This window comes from Harpegnathos saltator, unplaced genomic scaffold (assembly GCF_003227715.2).
Source record: "Harpegnathos saltator strain DR-91 unplaced genomic scaffold, Hsal_v8.6 scaffold252, whole genome shotgun sequence".
NCBI classification, from domain to species: Eukaryota; Metazoa; Arthropoda; class Insecta; order Hymenoptera; family Formicidae; genus Harpegnathos; species Harpegnathos saltator.
The window spans coordinates 385,051-398,281 of record NW_020230042.1 but is presented as its reverse complement, the minus strand read 5'-3'; the positions used below and the strand labels follow the sequence as shown (position 1 = coordinate 398,281).

The following is a 13,231-nucleotide window of genomic DNA, read 5'->3' as shown; positions in this document are numbered from 1 at the left end:
CTAAATATTTATAGATTAAAGATAATCTAACAGTTATAATTACAAATACATATAACTGTATATTTACAATATATACATCAGATACGACACAAACATTTATTTGGTCCAGCTAACTTTAGGTATATCAAAGTGTTCAGTTAAGCTGTCCAAATGACGATTAAACTCCTCCACACGTTGTTTATGGGTTTTGGAGGCTTTTTCTTTAATCCGTTCAGTTTGCTGTAAAGAAATATGATTATTATTAAAAATACTTGCAAATTATTTATTGTTTGAAAATTGATATGATAAATAATTCAAATATAGCATTCATAAAATAATAATTGCAATCAACTGAGCATATTTGTAAAATAGTTTGAACATTATTTTTGTTTTAACAATCTATAAATTATTGTAGAATATACTAATTAAGATGATCATGGAGTAAATAGAAACCTTGCACAAAAAAATCTAAGTATTTTTACTCAAATATAGTACAAAATACTTAACAATAAAAGATAATAAATAATATATAAACTCAATATTTCAACAAACAATTCCAAAATAATATATTTTAAATGATATATTTATCTCTCCTTAATATTATAATATTGCGTTGAATGGCATACCATCTTTTCTTGCATTTTTTGGAATGCCAGCTCAGCTTTTGTTCGTTTTACTTCTGTCCTTTGAGATGTCTGTTTCTCAATAACTTTCGATACTTCTACTAGCTTTTTCTTCTCATTTTTCTCCTTTCTTCTATAAAAGAAAAATTGTACATTAGCATTACAATGATGCTCTCGGAACGAAAGCATCTCAAAGCAATGCAGATGTATTGAATAAAATTCTTACTTTATGCTCACTGTCTGGTCATTTTTCAATTTCAGCAGTCCTTTTGCAGCGTATGCATACGGATCATCCTGAATATTCGTGGAAGGCATCGTGATGTATCGAAATTAATGTTATATACCAAAGATTAGACAAAATTACTTTTGATCTAATTTCAGAAATGACTCTTTCGTAAAAGGATCCTAACGCCGTAAATGCAACTATAGCAATGGCGTCTGAATGGAATATTCGAGTAGTCTAGGTAGCGAAGAGATGGGATATTTTTGCGCATGCGCATTAGGTTAATTTACATGCATCGTGCGACAAGCGTATCGGACGTTCCGATTGACTGCCATATAAAAAATGTCTAGGGTGCATAGAGAAAAAGTTAAACAACCTGGAAATTCTCTATTTGATAACTAATCGAAACGTCCGACAAGTGGTCTGTTCCTTTCAGCTGGCCCTATGGACCAGAGCACAGACTTCTGCATAACGCATAATACACAACGCATACGAGAATCAACCAATCAGAGTTCTTCATTTCCCTCCTCAGGACAGAAATGAAGAACTCTGATTGGTTGATTCTCTTATGCGTTATGTATTATGCGTTATGCAGAAGTCTGTGCTCAGCAGCGCGATTCTTTAACTCGTTATTGGAGTTAATGACAGTTTCGTTATCGTTGCGCAGCTTTTCTACGGTATACAAAAGCTGCGCAACGATAATGAAAGTGTCGTTAACTCCAATAACGAGTTAAAGAATCGCGCCGTTGGCCCTATGCCTATGGAAAATACATAGTTTGTGTCACATATATTATAGATTTTCAGTGCTAGCAGTGAATATCGGAACACAACCGATGTTTATTGATGTTTCTAAATTCGATTATCCATCTAAAGCCAGCGGCACACGGTGCTTGTTTTCGTGCTGGATTGCTTGCTAAATGAAAATACTGCATTCTGATTGGTACATTTCCGAAGATGGATGGAAATGCACCAATCAGAACGCAGTATTTTCATCCAGCAAGCAATCCAGCACGAAAACAAGCACCGTGTGCCGCTGGCTTAAAAATCCGTCTGACTTATCGTTAACTTGAGTCACATAAAATAGTTGTATTAAGACACCGGTAGATGGCGAGTAAATACTGATTGTTTGAAATTATCAATATATGTACTTTTATGACTTGATTGATTATATTGTATAATTAAATGAGGTGATTATATGTTAGTATCATATATTTTTCTATTATGGCCAATTCATCAATTTCTTCATCTTTATATTCCTACAACGAATCATCTGTTAGATATACAGAGGAACAAGAAATGGCACTTTATGCAAATATAAGAATGGTTAGGTTAGATAAAAGTACAGTAGTTTTAGAAATAATATATTTTTATACATACATTACACACGTAATGTATAAAAATCCTACTGTAATATACATTTTCCTTTAATCTGTTACAGAATCTGCAAGCTATTCAAAAAACTACTCATAATATTAACCGGAAATTTAAAAACATACAAGAGGAAATGAATATTACAGCTGCTTTGGTAAATGCAATTGAAATGAAAACTCCAACAATGAATCAAGATTGATCTGCATTCTCTGGTAATCTTAACTGAGATAATAAAATTGTAATACAAAAATATATTCTAATAATGTGACAGATATGATTTATTAAAATCATAAAATATCCTAATAACAATAGTAAACAAAAAGTAGAAATAAGCGTAAGAGAAAATATTCAATTATATGTAATGAAAACTGATGTTTATATCAGATTAGTACTAATATATTCTTATATTTATGAGAAATACTTGTATAAAGCTTATTTTATAACTTTCATAAAAGCTTGAGAAACTGCTTTAAAAAATTATAAACAGGAAATAAACAGTTGTGAAATTAGCTCCTGTTCATGAAAATATAAAATTTGTGAGATATATTCCTATTTTCTTTATATATTTTTATTTCTTTTATTTTCTTTCAATTTTTCATAAGCTTTTCTCATAATATTCACAACAATTTATCTTATTTCTAAATTATTTTAATTTATAATACTCTAAGTTAATGGAATTTGTATTTGTATGTGTGTGTATGGTCTTTTATGAACTTATTAATAGCTTTCCCTAGGTTTTATATCTTTCTAAATATATCTTAATATATATCTTATAATTTATCTTTAAATATCTTTTTAAATATAGATTTTGTTAGTAGATTTTAAGATAAATATTCAGGTATTTTCTCTGGAATCTTTCTTCACTGAATATAACTTTGAACAAATAACATTTACTATAATACTATATATAATCTAACATTTTTATCCTTGGTCAATCATGTGCAGCACTTTCTAAACACCCATATAACATCCTGTTATCCTTGGTTAATTATGTAACAGTTCTCATACTTTAAACAAGGATGAAATGTTTCACACAGATGGCGTGGATTATATCTGAAATAAAAGTCTGACACATTGTCTCTGATGCTCCCAGAATGTACGTGGTGTTCATGATATCAAAAGCTGTTATAGTGATTATCGCGAATATATATCTGTGAAGTATATTTTGTCAAAATTTTTTATCAACCATGTTTATGTATCATCTTTTTCTGTTTTTAATTGGATTTTCCTGGTTAAGGTGAGAAATATTTATTTATATATTTAATATTTTATTTGTTATCTCCATGATAAAAATATTTAAGATTGTAGCCAACAAGATTATAAAAATATGAAATTTCTATTTTTCTGAATAATGATATTTAATAACAAATATGGCCAAAGATAAAATTTAAATTATTAAAGAAGAAACTGCCACTGTAACTTTCAAGTAATATTGTAACTCTTTATTATAGCAACTTGTATTATTGGACATCAACATTTATTATAGTAATTTGTATTGCACACCAATATTGCAGATCTTGAAATTGCATGTTATATACAATACATTAATTTAAATATAATTAACTCACATATTGAATATATAATGTATATATTATAAATATTAATATATATTTATCAAAAATTAAATGCTTTGAAATATTTAAGATATTAAGAGAAATATTTAAGAAATTTATTTAAATCATGTGTACATAATTTATGTGCAAATTATATTTTCAAATTGATATATGATAACAAAATATTAAATAGAAGTCGACAATTTTGCAAGAAAAGGTTAAATAAAAATATCTTATTCTATTAATTCAGTCTTTTTTATTATTTTATTATTTAAGATATTAGTGTCAATGTATGTTAATTAATCATTAATTGGTTAACAGACAATTTGCATTTGTTCAAATATACGTAGTATTATCTCACATACATACAAGTGTAGAGCATATGGACGTCACGAGTCTTATCTTTTCAGTCGCCACGAATGATTGAGTTATTAAGTCATTCTTTTTAAATAATGTTTGTCTTCTGGTTCATTTCATTAAAACAACATACATATTCTGCTCAAATTTTGTCACTTTTATGATTCAAATCAAAGACAATTATTGATAAATATCAAAGTCACAATTTTATCCGTCGTAAAAGAAATTCTCAGGCTTGCCAATGATAATGAAAATTGCGTAATTGCCATATTGTCATATTAAATTTGGTCATATTAAATTTTTAGGACGACTATGGTGCAAGGAACCATTACAATGACAACTTGGGGTACAGTGAATGGTCAGGAAGTAAAAAAGTTCACATTGAAAAATAAAGTTGGTCAGGAAGTTGACATTGTGACGTATGGCGCGACTGTGACTGCTATTAGAACACCAGACAAGCATGGTAACATAGAGGATGTAGTACTTGGTTTCGACAATATTGAAGGTATTTTCGTAAGTTCATTTGTATGAAAGAATAAAATCATGCTCAATAAAATATTTGACCGAGTAAATATTACATTGTAATTAATTCATGAAAACTAAAGAATCAGAACAAATTAAAATTTGTTTTAATTTAAAATATTTACAAGTTGAAAATATAAAGAGTGATTAAAAAATAGTATCTGAGCATTTATAATAATCTACATTTCAGAATTGAACAAAAATTCTTCAAACGATATATAACGAATATATAAACTATTAAACTGAATATATTAAGAATTTGTACCAACAATTTCAGCATAATTCATACGACTGTTTTAGTAGCGATAAATTTATAGATCTATGCATTTACTCTTCTAATTTAAGATCTACATGTGTGTTACTTATTATTATATTATAATATTGTGTAAAACAAGATCAATATTGACGAATACGGTGATCGTCTTCAGGATATCTATCGCCAAATAATCCATACTTTGGTGCTACTATCGGCCGAGTCGCAAATCGCATCGGGAAGGCAACTTTCATCGTGGACGGTCAACGCTACAACGTGTCGGTCAACATAAATGAAGACAGTCTTCATGGTGGTACTCACGGTTGGAGTATGAAATTATGGAACGCCACGGTGGAAAATGATTGCGTAGTAATGACTCTAATTAGTCCGGACGGCGACGAGGGTTACCCAGGAACGGTAACAGCCACGACTACCTTCCAACTGAGCGACGATGGAGAATTACGCATAAAGATGAAAGCCACCTCTCCAAAAGCAACGCCGATCAACTTAACAAATCACAGCTACTTTAATCTCGCTGGACATGTACGTAGCATATTTTTCTTTAATTCAGCACAAATAAGACATTGATCTCAAAAAAGATCCGCAAGATCTTTTCTACAGTCAATACATATTTTACTTACATGCAAAGGATCAGAACGAATTAGAGGTAGCGTAAATAACGAATAATGTAAAGGCTACTCTAATTCCTTCAAAATATTGTATCCAAAGCATTGGAGAACTTTCTTTTTACTGCTTATTATATATTCTATTGTAATTGCATAGCTGTTATTTAAATGTTCTGTTTTATAATTGCTTCATCAATTTTAGGAACGTAATGGATCGATTAATTACAAAGAGCTCTATTGCATATCATTACTCTTAAATGTTTCCAGGCTACGAACGCAGCGGAGTTATATAAACATGTATTTATGTTCAACACGGATCATTGGACCGTCACTGATTCGGGCAGTATTCCCACCGGTGAGATACGAGCGGTCGAGAATAGTGTGATGGACCTCAGGAATGCAACTACGCTTGGTGACGTTATTGACAAGGTTCCAGGTGGTGGTTACGACTATAATTTTTGCTTGCCGCTACCACACGACAATAGAAAGATTAGTTTTGTTGCCAAAGTTGTACACCCAGCCACAGGAAGACGTTTAGACGTGTATTCGAATCAGCCTGGTGTACAATTTTACACATCTAATTCTTTGCCCGAGAGGAATGACACGGCTGTTATAGGCAAAAATGGAGCGCAATACTTTAAACATGCTGCCTTCTGTTTGGAAACGCAAAATTATCCTGATGCTATAAACAATGTAAGCCTTCTTAGAAAATAGTTATATGGTTTAATAAGACCTAATAATTTCCTGCAAAAAATGCATCTAGTTTTATCGCACTATCATTAATTTTATCATAATGTCATAAGTAGAAATAAAATATAAATAAGATATATATAATAGAAGTATATGTTGGGACTTAAACATAGATTTCAATTCATAGCATAATTCTTCAATTTATTTTGGTGATCATAATGTTTAAGGATTATGCATTAATTTTATATTACTCTTTGCAGAAAAACTTTCCTAATAGTGTACTGCGACCAGGAGATGTATATGAGCACATAGTTGTATATAAGTTTGGAGTGGAAATATAACATACACAGATTCTTCACTTATTATAACTATAAATTATAAACTGGAAAATCAAATAAATATTAACCAATAAAAGATATATTGTACCAAATATTAACCAATAAAAGATATTATATTGTCAATTACTTGTAATTATTATCACTAGAATACATTTAAATATTTATAACCTAGTCAAACTCATATAGTCAAACTTAATTTAACAACTTTATCTCCATGGAATATAGAATACAAAATACTCAAACTTGACAAATATTAAAATTTTTATCTAAAAGAAAACATATATATATATATATAAAACTAACAAACTGCAATATAACTTACATTTAATTAGATAATGATGGTGAAAGATTAACTTCTAAAGGATTGTGTTTCTTCTTGGTAATGGAAGAATCTATATTTTCCAATAATCTTTCCTGCCGTTGTTGTGTAATAGGTGCTGTCGGAGGTGTATAACGATCAGATATCCAACCTTCCATATTGTATCCAATATATCCAATAACAGCAACAAAAGGAAATGTAGCATATTTGCCAAACTTGCCTAAGGATCTCACTATTAAAGGCCACATTTTTTTAATAATATAACTGCAATAAAAATAAAATTATTTCAACTATTTTCTAATCAAAAGTACAATTGATACTAGTGAAGTAGTACATATATCTTTCATATAAATGTTTATGTGTAAAATGTTATATAAATATCTATAAAAAAATTGTAGTATAAATTATTGGGAAGTAACACTAGGTTAAGATAAAGTATAAAATTCATTATAAATATAAAGACGAATCTTAGAATTATCCAAAAATACTTCTACTATTACCGGTAGAGTTATTTCACGCAAATATAATTATTTTCCACGGATTTGACGACAAATTCGACTGAATGCACTAATGTAGCCGGTATTATAAGCTGCGTTCCGATATTCACTGCCAGTACTGAAAATAGATAGTTTGTGTTGCGTATACTATAGACTTTCAGTGCTGGCAGTGAATATCGGAACGCAACCATAGGGTGCTTTCGAAATGTCCAAGGGTTGGATCGAGTTGAGTTAGTTCTACTATAGTATATGTAATGGATACTATAGTGAAACTAACTTAACTCGACCAAACTCGACCTAACTCTAGACGTTTCGGAAGCATCTTGAGCCTGTATCAGACTACGGATTGGGATTGAGTATTGGGTTGAAATTTAACCAATCAGGAGTAAGTTTACTGTACTTAAGATTATTTTCTCTTTTTCAATTGGTCAAATTTCAATCTAATCTCAATCCCAATCCATAGTCTGATACGGGCTTTAAGCCAGCGGCACACGGTGCTTGTTTCGTGCTGGATTGCTTGCTGGATGAAAATACTGCGTTCTGATTGGTACATTTCCGAAGATGGATGGAAATGCACCAATCAAAACGCAGTATTTTCATCCAGCAAGCAATCCAGCACGAAAACAAGCACCGTGTGCCGCTGGCTTTAATGTCTGTTTTTATATTTAAGACAGTTTTGATTCATCCTGAGATATTCTATAACCAATGAAACAATCCCTATATTATCTAAAGATAAATTAAACTCATCTTGAATATAAGACGGACATGAAAACCGGCTATACTACTTCATCCACTCAATCTGCCATGATTATACTGTCAACAGGATAGCCAACAGGATAGAATATAGAAATTCGATATAAATAATCTCCCAGCTTTTCAGGAAATAGCCAAGTTCCTCACTCGCACCAATCAGACTATTTAATTTTACATCTTATCTCATGGAAACGATGACTGGCATTGGAGCAGAACTGTTCTGCTTGGAGCCATCTATTGAACTATGAACTATGCCAGTACAGGAAAGAAGTTCCTTTTTAATCGAAGGTCTCCTAGTGGCATGTAATAACGTAAGTTCCACAATATTTTTCTATAATTTTCAATGTTTTATATATAAAAATTCAACAAAGTAGAAAAATTTGAAGTAATAGTGAGTTTTAAGTATTGTTTTTGGTAAATTATATTTTAGTAACTATTAATCATTGGAAATCGCGAAATATATACTGAGAACACGTGGCATTTCTGTACGTTTAAAATATATATATATATATATTTAAACTTAATCGTTAAACATATAAATTTAAGCGGCGATTTTCGTTATTAATTAGTATTTATACAAACATAGATAAATAAATTGAAAATTTAATCTTATAATCCATATGTGGTTTTAAGGTTAAGTTACATCGCTTCTAATACTTGAATATATGGTCTGTTCTTTATGGCTGCGTTCCGAAATTCACTGCCAGTACTGAAAATATATAGTTTGTGTCACATATGTTATAGAATTTCAGTGCTGGCAGTGAATATCGGAACGCAGCCTATAGCTGCACTGCTGAACTAGTGCAATAAGTTAGAATGAGAAAAAATATAGTTGTCTCATTTTAACTTATTGCACTAGTTCAGTAGTGCAGCTATAAAGAACAGACCCATAATCAATAGAGAATAATAATTTGAAAGATGTAACTTATAAAAACATATTTTGAGCTTGATGAAATATATTATACTTTGATGATAAAATATAAGAAAACATAATTTGGAAAGAAATTTTTTTAGGTTGATTCGTAATTCAATCAAAACGTTAAAATGTCAGGAGGTTTAGATGTATTGGCCCTTAAGGAAGATGATGTTACCAAATTGCTGGTTGCTTCTGCTCATTTGGGCGCAGAGAATGTCAACTTTCAAATGGAGCGATATGTCTATAAAAAAAGAGTAGATGGTAAGTGCTCAATATAGATCTAATACTTTTCAATTTATGTCTATTTTTCTAATTTATATAATATTCTACAGGTGCAGGTATAAATATAATTGACATTCGCCATACATGGGAAAAGTTGCTTCTTGCAGCTCGTGCAATTGTTGCCATTGAACATCCTAGCGAAGTCTTTGCTGTTAGTTGTCGTCATGTGGGTCAAAGAGCTGTACTCAAGTTTGCAGCTCATACAGGTGCTACTCCTATTGCCGGACGTTTCACTCCTGGTGCATTTACTAATCAGATCCAGGTATGATAATGTCAACCATGATTTGTTAATTAAATGAATATATATATATATATATAATATATATGTCATAAGTGATGAAACAATAGAAACCAGAAAGAAATATGTTGGTTGTTTTATGGCTTAATCTTTTCTGATAAAATTTTAACATTTCTCATTGCATGTTTATATATGAGTACATTTTTATAACTCTATCTTGTTTTGCAGGCTGCTTTCCGTGAGCCACGTCTGTTGGTTGTTACGGATCCATCTACTGATCATCAACCCATCACTGAAGCAAGCTATGTGAACATTCCTGTGATCGCTTTCTGCAATACTGATTCACCATTGCGTTTTGTAGATATTGCGATTCCTTGCAATACTAAGAGTGTGCTTACTGTCGGTTTGATGTGGTGGCTTCTCACCAGGGAAGTTTTGCGACTGAGAGGTTCCATTCCACGTGAGACTAAGTGGGATGTAATGGTGGACCTCTTTTTCTATAGAGATCCTGAAGAAGTTCGTAATAATTTTCATATTTTTTATTTTTCTTCTGGACTTTGTTCTTTTTTTCTTGATCTTTTCTGCTAATTTTATTAGCAGAAACCAGAAAAATATAAATAAAGATAAAAAGTTTATTTGTTCGGCTTTTTTTTCTTTTTTTAATATTCGATATAGGAACAATAAAAGTGCACGAGATGTTTCATTTTCTTTGTTTTTCTAGGCAGAGAAGGAGGAACAAGCGGCGAAAGAAATCGCACCAGCCAAGGAGTTCACGAGTACCACAGTTGAAGCTACGGTTCCTGCGCCAGAACCCGGTTGGGCGAATGAAGTTGAGACGACTGCTGTGACTACGGAGAACTGGGCTGACGACGTAGCGCCGCCAACGGCTGCCCCTATTCCACCAGCAGCTAATACTACACAACCTTTCCAAACAGGTGGTGATTGGGCTGCACAGGTAAGAAATATATAATCATTGATATTTATATGTACTTTAAATTATTCAATATGTCAATCTTTATGCAATAATATTCATTGAATAATTCTCATGTGAATAATTTTTAATTCGAATTGCTATTTTCAGCCTCCAGAAGAATGGTCAACATCTGTAGCAACTGCCCCTGCTCAGAGCTGGGGAGGTGCAAGCAGTGAACAATGGTAATCTCGTCCTTTTTAACGATATTTTTTGGACAATGAGAACATGTAAACCATCTTTAACAAGACTCTGAAAAGAAATTGTTTTTTTTATATTTAATCCTAAATACATACTCCTAAATATAATACTCCCCAATTTATAAACTAGAATATAGAATATAGAACCCCAAAAATATTTTCAAAGATTCTAGAAATTCTTTGGCTAACAAATATATCGATTATAGTCATTTAATTATTATATAATACATGACTATTATCTTCATAGTGTTATTCACTGTAGTATATATCAGATGTATCATACAAATGTTTCATATGTAATAATTTAGATTTGTTTTTTAGTTATTTCAATAACTAAACAGTCACAAACAGTTGGACAGTCAATTAAATTTATTCTTCAGGAAGTAGTTTATCTTATTTTTATCATTTGATTCTGTCATCAATAGGAAAAAGGGAAAAGGGTATCTAAAATGCACATTATAATTAATGTGCAGAAACTACAATAAAAGAAGTCTAAAAAATATGAGAATTAAAGGAACATGTTCTTGATAAAAATAAATTTTATGCTATAATTAAAATAACTGATCATGCTTCTCAAGTATGTATTGTTTACAAAGCTAATTTGACTTAACATAAATATATATTTTTTTATGTATATTTGTAGAAATATATGGTATTAATACTATGAGCGGTAGCTGGCTATTAAAAAAGGTTAATCATCAAAAAACCGATTATGTTTCAAGTTATCTTTCACATGACTAAATATAACAGATCACAAATCATATCTTTCATAAGCAAGTTGCTACATTGGAATGTATACATTTGAATAAAAAGTATTCTAATACATATGATAAAATGCATTGTAGCTGTTGTATGATAAAAGTCAACAATAAAATAAAATATTACGAATCGCAGTAAGTTCACAGAGCACAACAATTAGATGCATTATGCTACTATGTAAATACACCAAAGGAATGAGGCTGTTAATCAGCTTATTCATCAGTAATCCACACTCAAAGCACTCAAGCCTTTCTTCTTGATTGCTTCTGCCACAGCTCGTTCCAAGAAATCTTCCGGCTGATCACTGTCGTATATTTTATCTTCATCCAAATTTGTTGCATTGCATCTTCCCATTTCTATAGAATTGCTTAATCGTGAAGGATTTGTGGATGTTGTGGGCAAAGTGGCTGGCAAGTCTTTGATATCCTGTATATGATTAGATGGAAAAGAACAATGCACACCTATGTAATCACTATCGGCCCGATAGTCTGGAGTCTTATCATCATGAGACTGAGACACAGGCTCAACTGATTGGACTAAGCCATAATTCCGAATTGCCATCATCACTGCTGTATCTTCCATGTCATTTTCTCGGAAGAAACGGAATAATCCCTCAGTAAGATCCTCTTCCAGACAATCAAGTGCTGTTATCATATTGCAATCCTCTAAAACTTTATTGACAGTATTGTCCATAGTTCCTTTGGCAGCTTGGAAAGCTTGCCACCTTTTAAGCTTCTCCCTTGCGTGTCTTTCTACTTCATCATAGTCATTATTCTCTAAATTATCTTCCATCATCTCCATGTTTATATTCATGTGTTGCTCCTAGAGCAATAATTTTTTTTTCATATACATTTCATGGTTATTTTTTTTATAAAATATAAAATATAAGCATCATATAAGGGCACATTATTTTTATTGTAAAATTTATAGCAAAACGATCATCAGAAGGAGCCAGAAATTAGTGATATAGTTTATCAACAAATAGAGGAGTCACGTTTATTTGTGTAATTATCAATGAATATAATATAGTAGAAATAATACAGAGCACAGATATCGTTGCGTCGTTCCTACGAATAATTACCGTATTCCAACAAGTTTCATTGACCTTGGATAATCGCATGCACTGTCGCTTAGGGGGAATAGGTCTCTCATGTTCGTCTGTATCCGATTCCTCGACATCGGTCGCCATTGTCTCTATAATTCTCGTGAATTTTCGTCAATGTAGCTTCCTCGGCGTCATTCACAAAATATTCTCGATTCTCTCAACTTCAGCGAAGATATGTCGAAACAATCTTCAGAATCAATGACATTTCTGACAACGCAAAAATTTAACACGGCCGCAAAGCTTCAATTTACCCGAACCATTGTCGACAATTATTTACAATGAAGAACATAGCGAAATATGCGGAATTACACTTAACAAACGACAGTGCAAGTCTTAACTAACCTAAAAATTGACACTTGTACTCATCGTACAGAATAACGATCGCAAATATACCCGTCAAACTCAACCGGACCAAGACGACACGGCCGAATCTCAAAAATCAACAATATCTTTTGACTAAACTTCATGTATTACGAAGGATTTGCACTGAATTCGATCTTGAGATGCACAATACTCGACAGCCAATAGAAAAGTTTACTTTCTAGAGGCAAAATGTAAGGAATTAAAATTCCTAAGAAACAAGCTGTCCTATTGGATATCGAATGTCGTGTATCAGACATCAACGCAATGTGAACCTCCCATAACATTTGACAACTG

At 31.5% G+C, this 13,231-nt stretch overlaps 4 protein-coding genes across 8 annotated transcripts; 2 read left to right on the top strand and 2 right to left on the bottom strand.

Moving 5' to 3' along the window:
- Positions 1 to 59: 59 nt before the first annotated feature.
- LOC105187199 (protein FAM32A-like) lies at positions 60 to 1,044 on the bottom strand. The gene is made up of 3 exons (XM_011147882.3): positions 829 to 1,044; positions 606 to 735; positions 60 to 219 (listed from the first exon to the last, which is right to left on the bottom strand). The coding sequence occupies exons 1-3, from the start codon at positions 915 to 917 to the stop codon at positions 97 to 99; spliced, it is 342 nt and encodes a 113-aa protein (XP_011146184.1). The 5' UTR covers positions 918 to 1,044; the 3' UTR covers positions 60 to 96.
- A 932-nt stretch (positions 1,045 to 1,976) lies between these two features.
- LOC105187198 (aldose 1-epimerase) lies at positions 1,977 to 6,658 on the top strand. Of its 5 annotated transcripts, none has more exons than XM_011147878.3 (7): positions 1,977 to 2,148; positions 2,264 to 2,408; positions 3,234 to 3,433; positions 4,412 to 4,611; positions 5,057 to 5,424; positions 5,775 to 6,200; positions 6,458 to 6,658. In XM_011147878.3, exons 3-7 carry the CDS (start codon positions 3,384 to 3,386, stop codon positions 6,536 to 6,538), a joined length of 1,125 nt encoding a protein of 374 aa, XP_011146180.1. In that variant the 5' UTR covers positions 1,977 to 2,148; positions 2,264 to 2,408; positions 3,234 to 3,383; the 3' UTR covers positions 6,539 to 6,658. The 5 variants fall into 5 exon arrangements, with proteins under 5 accessions (XP_011146180.1, XP_011146183.1, XP_019698776.1 ...); XM_019843217.2 differs by having other exon boundaries at positions 1,996 to 2,012; XM_011147881.3 differs by lacking the exon at positions 3,234 to 3,433 and having other exon boundaries at positions 1,978 to 2,148.
- A 1,614-nt stretch (positions 6,659 to 8,272) lies between these two features.
- On the top strand, positions 8,273 to 10,773 carry sta (stubarista 40S ribosomal protein SA). Its single transcript, XM_011147877.2, has 6 exons — positions 8,273 to 8,415; positions 9,119 to 9,281; positions 9,353 to 9,564; positions 9,769 to 10,056; positions 10,262 to 10,495; positions 10,622 to 10,773. Exons 2-6 carry the CDS (start codon positions 9,149 to 9,151, stop codon positions 10,697 to 10,699), a joined length of 945 nt encoding a protein of 314 aa, XP_011146179.1. The 5' UTR covers positions 8,273 to 8,415; positions 9,119 to 9,148; the 3' UTR covers positions 10,700 to 10,773.
- Positions 10,774 to 11,274: 501 nt separating this feature from the next.
- Positions 11,275 to 13,040, bottom strand: LOC105187196 (uncharacterized). The gene is made up of 2 exons (XM_011147876.3): positions 12,551 to 13,040; positions 11,275 to 12,291 (listed from the first exon to the last, which is right to left on the bottom strand). The coding sequence occupies exons 1-2, from the start codon at positions 12,656 to 12,658 to the stop codon at positions 11,689 to 11,691; spliced, it is 711 nt and encodes a 236-aa protein (XP_011146178.1). The 5' UTR covers positions 12,659 to 13,040; the 3' UTR covers positions 11,275 to 11,688.
- Between the last annotated feature and the right edge of the window lie 191 nt (positions 13,041 to 13,231).